The sequence below is a fragment of the Lissotriton vulgaris genome, unplaced genomic scaffold (assembly GCF_964263255.1).
Source record: "Lissotriton vulgaris unplaced genomic scaffold, aLisVul1.2 SCAFFOLD_1424, whole genome shotgun sequence".
Lineage (NCBI taxonomy): Eukaryota > Metazoa > Chordata > Amphibia > Caudata > Salamandridae > Lissotriton > Lissotriton vulgaris.
Window position 1 is genome coordinate 538,706 of NW_028252076.1, and position 14,294 is coordinate 552,999.

Here is a 14,294-nt window from a genome sequence, read left to right on the forward strand (position 1 = left end):
TCACTGGCTAGTGGTCAAGAACTTGGTCCCCTCTGCTTTCAGGTGTCTTCCATCTTCGATCCAGGCTTGGATCACTCGAACAATCTTCACTGGTCGCCTGCCAGCAACTTCTTTCTTCAGGCTCCTGGTTCGTCAACGAGGATTCCCGACGTGTGTGTAGGCAGTTATATGTGTGTAGGCATTTATATAGCGCACTGCTACCCGTAGGCGTCCTGGCGTCTTTACAGACCTATGCAGCTGCAGCCCCTGGGCTAGGTAACTTCGGCATTTCGGTGCCCCAGCATAGCCTCACTATCCAAGGGTCCAGATCCACTGTCGTTTTCGACCTACCTTATCGGGTTCGACCGAGAACACTAACTTTGCTTTTACTAGCTCCCATAGACTTTGTCCCGCATCCCGCGTGAGAGTGCACACTCTGCACCAGAGTCCCCTAGGCCTCCTACTAGTAATCTGAAGGTTCAGTAACGTAGTCCTAGCGATTCCAAAGCCTATTAGTACAGTACTTACCCGCTAGTAATTTCGCATTCCACTTCCATAGTATATGGTTTTTCGAGCCCCTCGGGCATTTGTGTAAATTGTGCAACTTGAAGTATTTTTGTAAGAGTTTTGTTGTGTGCTTAGTACCCTGTCCTCATAAAGAGTACAGGGCTGTTGTGATCTAAATAAATACACTGTTTATTTTCATAACACTTGTGTGGTTGGTGTCCTTTCACTTGGTGTTCAAGGGGTATATGTGATGGTATAACAGCTGGCTTAACACGCCCTCTAGAGTTTAGCCCGAAGACTGCTCGTATCCACGCTACTAGGATAGCTGGTCTATAAGGTTGACTTACAACCAATCACCATAAGGGTTGTTTGGACTGATGCAAAGTGCTCACTAGAATAGTGAACACTATATATCAGGCCAACTTCTCACACCGATGGCGGAAAAAAACAATCTAAGGATGGAGCCGATGCCCATGCGCACTAGTACCCAAAGGAGGAGTCACCAGCCTCGTGACGACAAAAGACTTCTCCAAGAGAAAAACAAGTGCAATCATCCGAGCCCAACACCAGATGGTTATCTATTCATAAATGTACCATCTGCAGCCCATATGCCTCGAACATGTGTTTTTTTGTCAATTTCTTAGGTTTGCAAGGGAATCTGGGTAACAGAACCTGGTGGGAGGCAGTCAAGTCACCCCATTCTGGATTCCCCTGGGTGTATAGTTTTAATACATGTATAGGGTTGCTAAGTTTCCCTAAGTGCCGGCAGAGCTAGGGTTAAAAAACTACAGCTAAAATTGAGGTGTGACCACGCTGCGTTTTGCGCCATTTCCTGTCGCAGGCACTAGGCGACCCACACAAGTGGGGTACCATTTTTCTTGGAAGACTTTGGGGAACGCAGGGTGGAAGGAAATTTGTGGATCTACGCAGATTCCAGAACTTTCCACCACAGAAATGTGGTGAAAATGTGTTTTTTTAGTCAATGTTTTAGGTTTGCAAGGGTTTCTGGGTAACAGATCTTGGTGGGAGGCAGTCAAGACACCCCATCCTGGATTCCCCTGGGTGTCTACTTTGCAAAAATATATAGGTTTGCTAGGTTTCCCTAAGTGCCAGCAGAGCTAGGGTTCAAAAACTACAACAAGGGACTTTGCCAAAAAAGGGTCATTTTTCACTGAGAAATTGAGGTGGGACCACGTTGCGTTTTGCGGCGTTTCCTGTCGCGGGCACAAGGCCAACCCACACAAGTGAGGTACCGTTTTAATCGGGAGACTTAGGATAATTCAGATGTGTAAATCAACTGTTATTACCTATTGAGTTTTCATGCATTTCTCCCTTCCAAATGAAAGACGTTGTGTAAACAAGAGGTCATTTTGAAAAATGACCAATAATTCTCATGCTGGTATGAGTATTCCCAATTTTGAAAATGTGCAAATATGTACTGTTTCTAAACTCTATAATTTGTACCCATTTCAGAAATACATAGGTGTCTTTCATACCGATTTTTTTCATGTATACATTTTCCAAGAATAATTGCACTATACCCGGTACATTATAAAATACCAGTGCAAGTTGCTGCACAGTTTTTGACTCTGGGTTCGTCGGGTTCTTGGTGAACCTACAAGTCCTATATATCCCCACAACCAGGAAGGTCCAGCGGATGTAACGGTATATTGCTTTTACAGAGCAGTCACAATTACAAGAAGTTACAGGTGAAAACGTTGACACAAAAGGCTGTTTTTTCCAACTATTTTTCAATTTTTCCTTAATTTAACTGTTAGTTTCTATAAAGAAACCTTCATGGATTTAGAACAATGACCCCTTTCTGAATTCAGAATGTTGTCTACTTTTTTAAAATGTATAGCTTTCCAAGATCAATTATTGCTTTCCTACTCATTTTTACCATTAACTGGAAGGAGGTTGAAAGCACTAAAAATAGCAAAAATAGGCTATGTCCCAGAAAAATGCCAAAACCGTGTGAAAAATGTTGGCTCTCTGACAAAAGACTTTCATTCCCTAAAAGCTGGGAAAATTGTGATTTCAGCCTCACAAACCCTTTTTTGATAACATTTGCAGGGAAAAACCCAGAGGCTTTCTTTTGCAGACCGTTTTTCCCATGTTTGTGAAAAAAAACAGTTTACTGTATTTTGCTTAATTTCTGGGACCCCTCCAAGGGAATCCACAAACCCTGAGTATCTTTAGAATGCCCATGAAGTTGGAAGAAAAGGACGCAAAATTGGCGTGGATACCTTATGTGGTCATAAAGTTACAGGGGCCTAAGCGCGCACTACCCCAAATAGCCAAATAAAGGCTTATCACAGGAGAGAAAAAGGCCTAGCATCAAAGGGGTTAAAACAATGTATTTGTTTTTTCTTAGGTAAAACACAAAGCTTGCAGGTAGCTCCAAGATGGAACTTTAAAATGTACAAAGATTACCTGAGGGTATTCTCCCTCTATTGTCCTTAATAGAGCACCTTCTATACTTTTTACATATCAGTGAAAAGCTTGAGTGTCCCCAGATATTATAGCATGCATAACCTGAGAAGAGGCAAATGCTTTTCATGTTATTAAATAACATTTTACCTGAGGCTCAGATTCCTCTCCTTCAGGCTCTTTGAAAAGTTCTGCAGCACCAAACTTCAAAATTGCTGTCAGTTCATCCTTATTGAATGGATTTGAGCTTCAAAGAAAAAAAAAATAATCATTCCATCAGTCAAGTGAATCAAAGACTAAACAGAGATTCCAAACACTCAGACTCTTGCTGGAACTGCTCCTTGGAAAACTGGCATGTTGTCCTAAGAAAGCTGCACATCAGGTAAAGCATGTCTGGATCAGTCCCTTATTGTCAAACGTGGTAATGAGGGACAAGAAGGATTATGTTACTTACCCTGTGAGCATCTGTTCGTTGCATGTAGTACTGTAGATTCACATGCTCTGCATACTCCTGACCTCTAGCGGTTCGCTCATTTGCAACTTGTTTTTCTTCGAAGAAGTCTTTACAGTCACAAGGTCGTGGTGACTCCTCCTCTGGTCGTGAATGCACAGGGGCATTGTTAGATTGTTTTTCACCCAGCGGGTGAGAGAAGGTATGGAGTAGAGAGCAGGATGGAATAGTGACCATACGTATAGAAAGAGAGGAATGTGAAAGGTAAAATAAATATGTAGCAAACACTAGGTTCCAGGATGGAAGATGGCGCATGAGAATCTAAAGCAGTACATGCAACAGACCGATACCTACAGGTTAAGTAATATAATTAGTTCATAGCATGTGTGGCTGAAGATACACATGCTGTACATTAACTGCAAAGCAATACTCCACTAACTGGTGGAAAGCCAGTGAATGGTGCAGAGGTCTGAAACAGTGTCCTGGGAACAGTACACTAGCTTGAAGCCTTGCAAGAATGTCCACACAATAATGCTATGTGAATGTGTGTGGAGTGGACCTTATGGCAGCTTTACAAATGTCCGCTAGGGGTAGGTTGCCATGAAAAACCTTAATGGCGCCCTGCTTGCAAGTGGTCTGTGGCATGTTTGGTAGGTAGCATTATTGCTATGTTAAATTTGTGTAGCACACTAACCATCGGAGAGGGTATCCAGACGCTTTGGCAGGTGCGTAGGTTTGTGGTTCCCAAGGTGCTTATACAAACAGTCAGGTCTTCAGCTTCTTGTGGAACTCAAGTAGTGAGGAGGAGGCTCTTATGTGGTGAGGGAGGTCATGCTATGTCTTGGGTGCAGGAGAATGAGCAACCTCTAAATTAGTTTTTGCCAATGCGAGGAATGTGTGCGAGTGAGAATGAGGCATGTAGGAAATAGGTTTTTGTTGCACTAATCCTGCCCCACTTTTTGCCTGGTATTTGATGATGCTTTGACAGAAGGGAACTGGTAACCAGGACCTCAGTGCCAGTATTATTTCCTCAAAACAAGGTAATTGGTCAATTGATTCCCAATTAACCATGCCTTTAGCACCTCTTTAGGTCCCTAGTAAGTGGTGCCCCTGGTACCTAGGGCATAGGTACTAAAGAAAAAGTTACTTACCTTCTGTAATGATGTATCCAGTAGAGACAAATTCTAGTTGTAGATTTCTTCCTTAATGGCACACAAGGTGCAGATCAGTAACAGACATAATCCGGTGGCATGATCCGCAGGGCTTGAAGGCTGTCCTAAGCAGGGTCAACATCCTCGACGCACCAGGAGTCCAAGACTCAAAAAGAAGTTGACAAAAGTTGAAAAATAGCAAGCCAAAATACAGCTAAGGCATAGCTCTCTCCGTATCAGCCCTGAGGCTGGTCGCAGAAAAAGAATAACTGACGTCAGTGCACATGGGCAGCGTCTATCAGTCCCACAACGCCATTCAGGCGACCACAATGGCAATGTCGGAAGTGGAGCCTCCTGATGCCACTGACCAACGCACAGGGGTACTTCTCTTGAAAAATGCCAGGATCCAGACTGACACCTGGGGGAAATTCTAAAGGTAAGGAATCTACAACTAAAAGACTATCCGATCAGGGTCCCTGGAGCTGCAGCATATATTGTGCCACTCTAAGGGACCCAGCACCAAACTCAGGCAGACTGTCACTACAGGCTGCATGAGAAGGTGCTCTAAAAAATGAAAGCACAACATGGCATAGACCTTGTGTGCCATGTCTCCTAACACTGCACGTAATATTTCTAATTCACCTCTACAGCAGGCCTTACAGCCCTAAGGCAGGGGCATTATATTACACGTAAGGACATACATGCATGACCAGATAGGCCCCTTTGCTGGCCAGTTCAATTACTGACCGGTCAAGTGAACAGGAACGTCATCTTCAGGTATGTCCTGGGCACTGGTCGCAAAGAGCTTCCAGCTAGATAATGGATTCACTAAAATCTTTGGTGTTTGCTATCAAACACCTCATATTAATAAACCCACACTGATTGCAGTGACAGATTTATTAATACATGCACCCAGAGGGTATCTCAGCAGTACTCACTGAAAAACTATTGACCTCTAGTGTTTTGGCTGACTGGTCCTGTCTAGCCTGCCAACACAGACCACGCTCTCTGAGGTAGGGAACAATGCAAGCTCTGGCACGAGGTGTTATCACTTCCTCCAAGCAGGATGATTAGTAACCAAAATATCAAGGCATGAGGTTTCAAAAGCCTCCATCACCTTTTATATACAAACCAGCTTCCCCCAGACAGGGAAATGCCACCCCTTGCCACAGGCCTAATTGGCAGCCAGACAGGCAGGAAACTTAGCTCGTCAGGAGGTGTGTTCACCTTCAGGCCAGTACTACCCCTAAGGTGGGCTACATGAATTGAACACGGCTAGGAAAATTCCGCCATCTTAATTTTGGGTGGAATTAGGTCCTCTGGTCAGGGTAATGCCCTCTTACCACAGGAGGTGGTCATATAGATAGTGTAGTCACTCGAAAGGTAGGTAGCCCATTGGCTACTACCTGACACTCCCTGAAACGCCCCTAAAGCACAAGTTACTTACCTTCGGTAATGATATATCTGTAAGAAACAGTAGTTAGTATTAAATTCCTTACCTTAGAATATCCCCAGGCGTCAGACTGGATCCGAAAAGTTTTGCGTAGCAGTACCCCTGCGAGTCGGTAGGCGTCGTCTGCGGCTCCGTGTCCGTCGTCAGCGCCGTGATCGCCGGGATGACGTTATCGAAGCACTTAGACTCCGCACTCGCGTGCTGACGTCAGTTCTTCTACATAGCTTTCCGGGCCAGGAACGCAGAGCCATGCCAGAGACCGACACTGTTGCCATGAAACTAGGGCCATGAAAGGGATGTCCTTAACCCTAGATATCGGTTCGCAGAACGGGGAGGATGGGTGGGGCAGGAATCTAATACTAACTACTGTTTCTTACAGAAATATCGTTACCGAAGGTAAGTAACTTGTGCATCTGAAAGAAACAGGTTAGTGTTAGATTCCTTACCTTAGAACAGATACCCCAGCAATACCAACTCCGGTGGTGGGTCTGGGAACAAAGATCACACCAGAAAGTCCTGGAGAACGGAACGGCCGAAAAAGCCGTCTCTCCGGACTTGGCTGTCCAGGCAGTATTGGCTAGCAAATGTGTGCCGCGAAGTCCACGTAGCTGCCTGACAGATCTCCTTCAAGGGGACTCCCCGACCCAGGCAGTAGTAGCCGCAGTGGCCCGACTGGAATGGGCCCTCAGCCCAACAGGAGGCTCCTTTTTCTCCAAGGAGTAACAGACCTTGATGCACAACACGACACACAGAGAGATGGTCCGCTTGTGCACCGCCCGTCCCTTCTTAGCGCCAACGTAACCAACAAAGAGCTGGTCGTCCACCCGGAACTGGTGTGTGCGGTCTAGATAAAAGGAGAGCGCACGTTTTGGGTCAAGACGGTGGAGCCTCTCTTCCTCTTTCGGGGGATGCGGAGGCGGAAAGAAGGTGGGCAAGGTGATGGACTGCCCGATATGAAAGGCTGTAACCACTTTGGGCAGGAACGAAGGACGAGTTTTCAAGACAACTTTGTCCGGATGGACAGAAAGGAAAGGTGGCTTAGAAGATAGAGCCTCTCTTGGCTGAGGTGATGGCAACCAGGAATGCAGTCTTAAAATCAGAAGACGAAAAGGGCAATTGTGTAGGGGCTTGAAAGGAGCGCACATCAAATAGGTTAGCTCAAGGTTCAAGTCCTACTGAGGCATCACGAAAGGTACAGGAGGAAACTTGTGCGTGATGCCTTTCAAGACTCTATTTACAACAGGGGGCTTGAAAAGAGAAGGCTGATCAGGAAGCCTCAAGAAGACAGAAATGGCAGAGGGGTAGCCCTTAATAGTGTCCAGAGCAGAGCCCTGCTGGGCAAGAGAAAGAAGGAAGAGGAGAACCTCTGAAAGGGGGGCAGAGAGTGGATCCACAGCCTTTGCTGTGCACCATGCCACAAATTTGTTCCACCTGCAGGCGTATACCGATTTTGTGGAGGGACGCCTGGCTGCCAGAAACACAGCACAGACTTCAGGAGGCAAGTCAAACGGCCTCAACTGCCGCTGCTCAATCTCCATGCATGGATGTGGAGGCTGGACAGGTTGGGGTGGAGGACTGTCCCCTGCTGCTGCGACAGAAGGTCCTCCTGAAGAGGCAGACGAATCGGGGGATCGACTGACATGCTGAGTAGCTCGGGATACTAGTATCTTCGTGCCCAGTCCGGAGCCACCAAGATGACTTGGGCCCGGTGGCGCCTGATCTCCAGCACTCTGGGCAGAAGTGCTATAGGCAGAAAGGCGTACAACAGACGGGAGCTCCACTCGCGATGAAAAGCGTCTCCGAGCGAGTGCCGCCTTGGAAATTCCAACGAGCAGAACTGATGACATTGCGCGTTCTCTTCGATGGCGAATAGATCTAACCAAGGCTCACCCCACTGCTGAAAGAGGCCTTGCGCCACGTCCGAGTTCAGAAGCCATTCGTAATCCATCATGCACCGGCGGATGAGTTCGTCCGTCCTGGCGTTCAGGGAACCTGCCAGGTGTTGAACCACCAGGGTGACGCCCTGGTGTTCCAGCCATTGCCAGAGGAGCAGAGCCTCCTGACAAAGGGTCCACGACTACGACCCCTACCCGCCCTGTTTGTTGCAATACCACCTGGCGGTGGTGTTCTCCGTGAACACCTGCACTACACTTTCCCAGACAGAGGGAAGAAATGCCTTCAGTGCAAGCCGGATCGCCCCCAGCTCCAGAAGGTTGATGTGGAGCCGGGACTGCGCCGAAGACCAGAGGCCTCTGATCTCCCTCTCTCCCATGTGGCCACACGATCCCAGGAGGGACGCATCCGTCACCACTACGTGTTCCGGTTGGGGTAGGAAGAGAGATCTGCCGCTGACCCAACCGCGGTGCGTGAGCCACCACTGCAACTGTCTTGCAGTGCCCTCCGAGATCCGGACGTGGTCGGACAGGTTGCCCTGATGCTGTGCCCACTGAAACATCAGGTTCCACTGCAGAGCCCGCTTAAGCCACCGGGTGTGATGCACCAGAAGGATGCAGGAGGCCATCAGCACCAGGAGCAGCAGCGTCAACCTGACCGAGACTCAGGATACAGGCTGAAAGATCGAAATCAGAGGCTGAATATCCCAAACGCCCTTTTCGGGGGGATAAACCCGAAACTGAGCTGAGTCCAGAACCGCTCCGATGAAAAGGAGCTTCTGAGAGGGGCACAAGTGTGACTTCGGCACGTTGATGGAGAACCCCAGCGAGTGCAGAAGGTCGGCCGTAGTCTGGAGGAGGGAGACGACTGTCTGGGGCGAGGCTGCCTTCAACAACCAATCGTCGAGATAGGGGAAGACTGAAACCCCTAAGTTGCGCAGATGAGCTGCGACCACCGCCATCACTTTCGTGAACACCTGTGGGGCCCCTCCCTGTCCCCCTCGTCATCCATCTCCTGATAGTCAGGAATAAATGATGGAGTCGGATCGTCGGTGAAGGGCTCACCGATCGGCGTTGAAGTCGGCGCTTTTCCGATGCCAGACCGGGGCGTCGTCATCCGGGGACAGCGTCAGGGGTGACACCCTTGGTGACGGTGCCAGCGGAGGGGTTGTAAGATCGACCGGCGTAGTCCCGGATCCAGGCCTGGATCCTGAGGAGCCCTGTGGCGTCTGGATTGGAGTCGTCGATGGCGCCGGGGCTGAAGCACCCAAAGGCGCCGGGGCCGGAGCCGCCGACCCGCTTGGGCTCCCAGACGGACCTTCGGGGCCCGAAGGCGCCTCGATGGGTTCTGACGGAGGGAAGCGTGACTTCATGGCCTTGAGGAAGGCGCTAATCTCCTCCGGCGTCGCGTGCAGCCCAGGGACCGGCGGGTGTGGAGCTGGACGCGGTGCTTGTGGCTCCGGTGGAGCCGGGGTCACCCGAACCTCCGGCCTCGGCGCGCGAGTAGTCGGAAGAGCGATATCGCTTCTTTGACTTCTTGTGCCTCGACTTACCTGAGGACTTGGAGCCCGACGAGTGGTGTTGAGTTGTCGAGCGGCGATGACTGTGGCCCTGCGACCGGTCCCTGGACCTTCTCCTGGACCGGGACCTCGAGCGGCGCGGGGCCGACTGCCGGAGCTCGAGACGCTTACGGGACCGCTTCCGCCTAGCCTTCGAGGTCAAGGCCCGGCAGTCGGGGTAGGACTTGTCATCGTGGTCGGCCCGAGACAGTAAAGGCACCGAAGGTGTGGGTCAGTCACCGACATCAAGCCGTGACAATCGTCGCAGGGTTTGAACCCTGGCATCCCTATCGGCACAGCGAGTCGAGGAATCGACTCGAGAAAAATCCAAAAGAGATCAAAAAGTTTAGTCAAAAATTGACTAGGAGTACTGCTCTTCCCGGATCTGCGCTTCCCGGATCTGCGCTTGCTGGCGCTGAAAAAAGAAGAACTGACAGCGCGCGAGGGCGGCGTCTAAGTGCTCCAACCACGACAGACGAGGAGCCACAGACGACGCCTACCGATGCGCAGGGGTACTGCTATGCAAAACTTTCCGGATCCAGGCAGACGCCTGGGGATATTCTAAGGTAAGGAATCTCACAGTAACCTGTTTCTTTCAGATTACAGCCTTTAGGTGGCCCTCCTTGTGAGAAGTTGGCCTGATATATGATGCTCACTAGTTCTAGTGATCACCTTGTATCAGTCCAAACAACCCTTATGGTGATTGGTTGTAAGTCAACCTTATAGACCAGCTATCCTAATGGTAGCATGGACAAAGCAGTCTTTAGGCTAAACTCTTTTGGCATGTGAAGCCAGCTGTTTTACCACATATAACCCCTTAAATACCAAGTGAAAGGACACCACACGGGTTGTTATGAAAATAAACAAGTATTTATTAACTAACATACACCTCTGAACTCTTTATGAGGTCAGAGGCCTAAGCACATGACAAACTCTTAGGAAAAATATGTTTAAGTTGCACGATTTACAATGGTGCCCTAGGGGCACGACAAACCATATACTAAGTAAGTGGAATGTGAAAGTCAATCAAAGGAATGGAGCTGTCCAGAGGCTGTAGGATCGCTGGACCACGCTATACTAACTTGAGGTAAGTAATAGGAGGCCAACGGAACGCGTGTGCAGAGTGTGAACTCACACGCGAGATGCGTACAAACGTCTATGGACAGTACAGTTTTAAGAAAAAGGTGAGTACGGACGTCCCTGACTAGATAGGACTAAAACGACTGTGGAACTGGACACTAGGAGAGTCAAGCTACCCTTGAGCACCGAGATGCTCGTGTTACCTCACCCACAGGCTGCGGGTGCATAGGTGCCAAGTCGTGTCGGGTTCCGGCGTTGAAGCCTATGGAGCCTGGAGGAAAAGATGCTGCAGGCGGTCAGGAGGAAGATGTGAGATCCAAGGGTGGACCAGTGAAGAGAAGAACCTGAAAGCAGAGAGGACAATGTTCAAATTCACTAGCTAGGGACTGGAGTGGAACCTGGAGTGGAACCAGGAGTGGAACCAGATGTCGTCGCGATCAGGTGAAGGTGGACCCTTGTCTCTGCAGCCACGTGGACCAGGTGGTGTCTTCGACGACCAGGATGGAGGCACGAGCTGTCCCACGCAGGCTCTCGCTGTCGGCCATGTCGTCTTCGGATTCGGAGTGAACAGGCCTTGGCAAAGGCAACCCACGCAGTGAGTGGAAACGGTATCTGGAGTGGACCAGGAGGGTCCGGGGTGCTCCTCTTTTGGAAGAGAGCAAGGGCCAGTCTGGAGCAACCAGACCATCAGTGAAGATTTCGCAGTTCGACGTCTAGGGGGCCACTAGCCAGCCGGCAAGTGACCAGACAACACGTCGAGCAGCAAACAGGCAGAAGGGCCCCACGCAAATCTCGTGGATGCTGGAGGGCTGGTCTTCGGTGCAGGAGCTGCTCGGGGTTGGGGCTTCTCAGTCCCCAAAGCACTTGGACGAGGATGCCTCTGAAGTCGTGCTGGAGCGAAGTGCTGCTTATTTCAAGATGGTCGGTCCCACGTGTCTCGTCGCACCCACGGATCTCAGCTGTGCTGCAGATGTAGGTAGAGGTCGGAGAGGTCTGGGAATCCGGGTCTCGTCGGGCTCTGAAGTCTGGATCCTTGCAGGAAGACGGCAAAGGGAAGCCGCTGTACACTGAGGGTGCCTGCTTGTGCAGGGTGGACACTCCTTGCCCACAAGGTAGATTTCTTAAGTCTTCTGTGGAGCAGAACGTCAAAGTCCAGAGTTTCTTCTTGTAAAGTTGATCAGGATAATCTAATTTGGAATGGGACCAGCTCCTACCTCTAACCGGCTAAAGGGGGCTGCACTACGACTAGGTCCCTCCTCTGGGTGGAACCAGGAAAGGCGGTGGTTACACCCCCTTTCCTTTGACCGGTCTTGCGCCAGCTCTGGGGCAGGAGTGCCCCAGGAACTGGTTTAGACTGGTGTATGCACAGGGACACCTTGTGTGCCCCAGGCATGTCTCATTCCTTTCAGCCCTGTCCTACCTAATACACAAAATCCTGTCTGGGGTGGTGCTAGCACCTCCCAAGGCAGGAAACCCTTTGTCCAAGCCTCCCTCGCTGGAAGGACTCCCAGCAGCAGGAGGTCAGACTTGTGTCTGGGTGGCAGCATCCATTTTGTGATGCTGAGGCTCGAGTTAACTTTAACTGGGGTTCACAGTTACATACATGTCGTGTCCCTCTAGAAGGGTGGAATGCTACCCACGTCGCCAGACTTGGCGAGGGGGTAGTGTTCCAATTCGTATGACACTTTACTCGACATGTTTTGATAATGCTATACCAAAGTTAGCCATAACCGCGAGGATTATAATGCACTTAAGAGTATATGGTATAGTGTTATCATGGAAACAGCTAAAGGACTTGGTTCCGAAAGCTGCAGACAGGCTCAGCTCATGCTAGAGCACCATCTCACATAATTCCAAGCACTCTGCCTTCAGGATTGATAAGGCCTGCCATAGGAGTGACTGATAGAAGGATATGTGTCCATTTTAGGGTTAGATATAGGGATACTATATCTAAAGCAAAGGGTGATTACACCACCTTGCCCCAGCTGATTGATCAGCCAGTTGTGTCAGATTTGGATGGCCAGCCAGGGGTGGCATAATACATGCTGCAGCCCCTGGTAGGCCCTGGGTGCACCTATGCCCTGGGTACCTAAGGTACACTGTACAGGGACTGATAAGGTGACTCAGTATCCAATTGGGTATACACCTAAGGCACATGGTTGTCAATTTTAGAGAGAGCACAGCTAGGCTGTGGGTCTGATTAGCAGGCCCACAGCCAGGGAAGTCATAAACCAGTGAAGCAAAAAGCAAAAATCGGGGGTGACCATAGGATTGCAGACCCTACTCTCCTACACTCCTGATCCCAGGACTTCAGATTCAACTGTCAAAAAGATGAAGGGGACCAAGAAGATTGCCTGCACGAGAACAGTGCAGCAACCACTGACTTGGTGCAACCCTGCCAGCCTGTCTGCTGCACCAGGACCTCGTGGAGAAGACTAATCCTGCCGCTGTGCAGACTCCAAGAAACCCAGAGGGAAGCCAGTGCTTCGCAAATTGCCAGAGTACTACCTTGGAGAAGAAAAGATACCCCCCCACCCCTACAACTGCAGGAACCAAAGAAGCAAGGCCTGGTTCACCATCCTGCCGCTAACTGGGACTCCCAACGCAGCAGCCTCCCAGGAAGAGATTGCCATCCTCCCACAGGTCAAATGTGTCCTCCCTCTAAGTGTGGGGATGCCAGGATTGACGAGCCGCACAGCATCAATAGCCGGGGTACTGGACCCCTTGCAGCAACAAAGGCTTGTTGTGTCCAGCCTGGACCCAACACCGAGGAAAACTGTCCGGCACGTTGAAGGACTTCAGGGAGAGTGAGACCCACACAGAGTAGCCAAGCTGTCCTGCTTGCCCTTTCTACAGAACCAAAGGCAAAGAGTAAGCCTTTGACCGCCGCCACCCAACACCTCAAAGCACCTCTGTACCCGCGACCCACAGCCGGAGTCTGAGGGAGGTGACGGTGCCAATGGAGACCTGACATCCTCAAAGGCTGAGCTCATCTTTGGGTTTACCTGGACTCGACTCCCAGCCATCGCCTGCATTGTCTTTGTACAGGCCCCCAAAACGGTGAGTGCCTCCAGCAGTACAAACCAAATGAATAAAAGCACCACTGCACCCACAGCCCAAGGAGAAGTGGACCAACTGTGTACCTATGTGGCCAAGCATCTCAAGGACTAAGCCCCCCTGTGGGTTCACACAGACTGCCCCCTCCCACCCCCCCAGTCGTAGCTTGCAGCCTCTTTTCAACCGGACCGTTCCCTATTGAAGTGAACTGGGTACCCGGCAATGAAACACACCTCTGCACCCGTTCACCCCAGTGCCGCCCCACATGACCTGTAGATGTTGCCTTGGACCCTGCCAGATACTCAACTTAAGTTCAGCAGAAGGGTCTCTTATGTCACTAACAAGTGCCAGAAGGCAGTTTATCTTTTCCGCAAAAAGTATAAACGTTCTAACCTGTAAAAATTCATAACTCAAAATGTACTTACCTGATTCTGATAATCTTGCTATCTAAATTCATATAAAAATTGTTACTTTTATAAATAGGTGCCAGATTTCTTTATTGAGTGTGCCTCATTTACTGCCTTTGTGTGTGCAATAAATGCATAACCTCTGCTAAGCCTAACTGCTCGCCCACACTACCACAAAAGAGAGCATTTGAATTATCATTTGTGTCCCTGTAAACCAAATTGGGATTTGCCTGACCTCTTTGCACAGTGTACCCTGATTTTGGTCCACCGTATAAAGAGCCAGCTTCCTACAAGGCAGAGCGCAGGTGTCTAGTAGGTTGGTTAAAGT

General features: G+C 49.8%; 1 protein-coding gene across 1 annotated transcript in view; it reads right to left on the bottom strand.

The window, feature by feature from the left end:
- Positions 1-14,294, bottom strand: part of LOC147662684 (ATP-dependent chromatin remodeler CHD2-like) — a gene marked incomplete at its 3' end in the record, with an annotated part of 564,171 nt that overhangs the window by 483,534 nt on the left and 66,343 nt on the right. Inside the window, exon 4 of the mRNA XM_086950980.1 lies at positions 3,067-3,163. Within this exon, the coding sequence (XP_086807106.1) occupies positions 3,067-3,163 (97 nt within the window). The remainder of the gene's footprint in view (positions 1-3,066; positions 3,164-14,294) is intronic.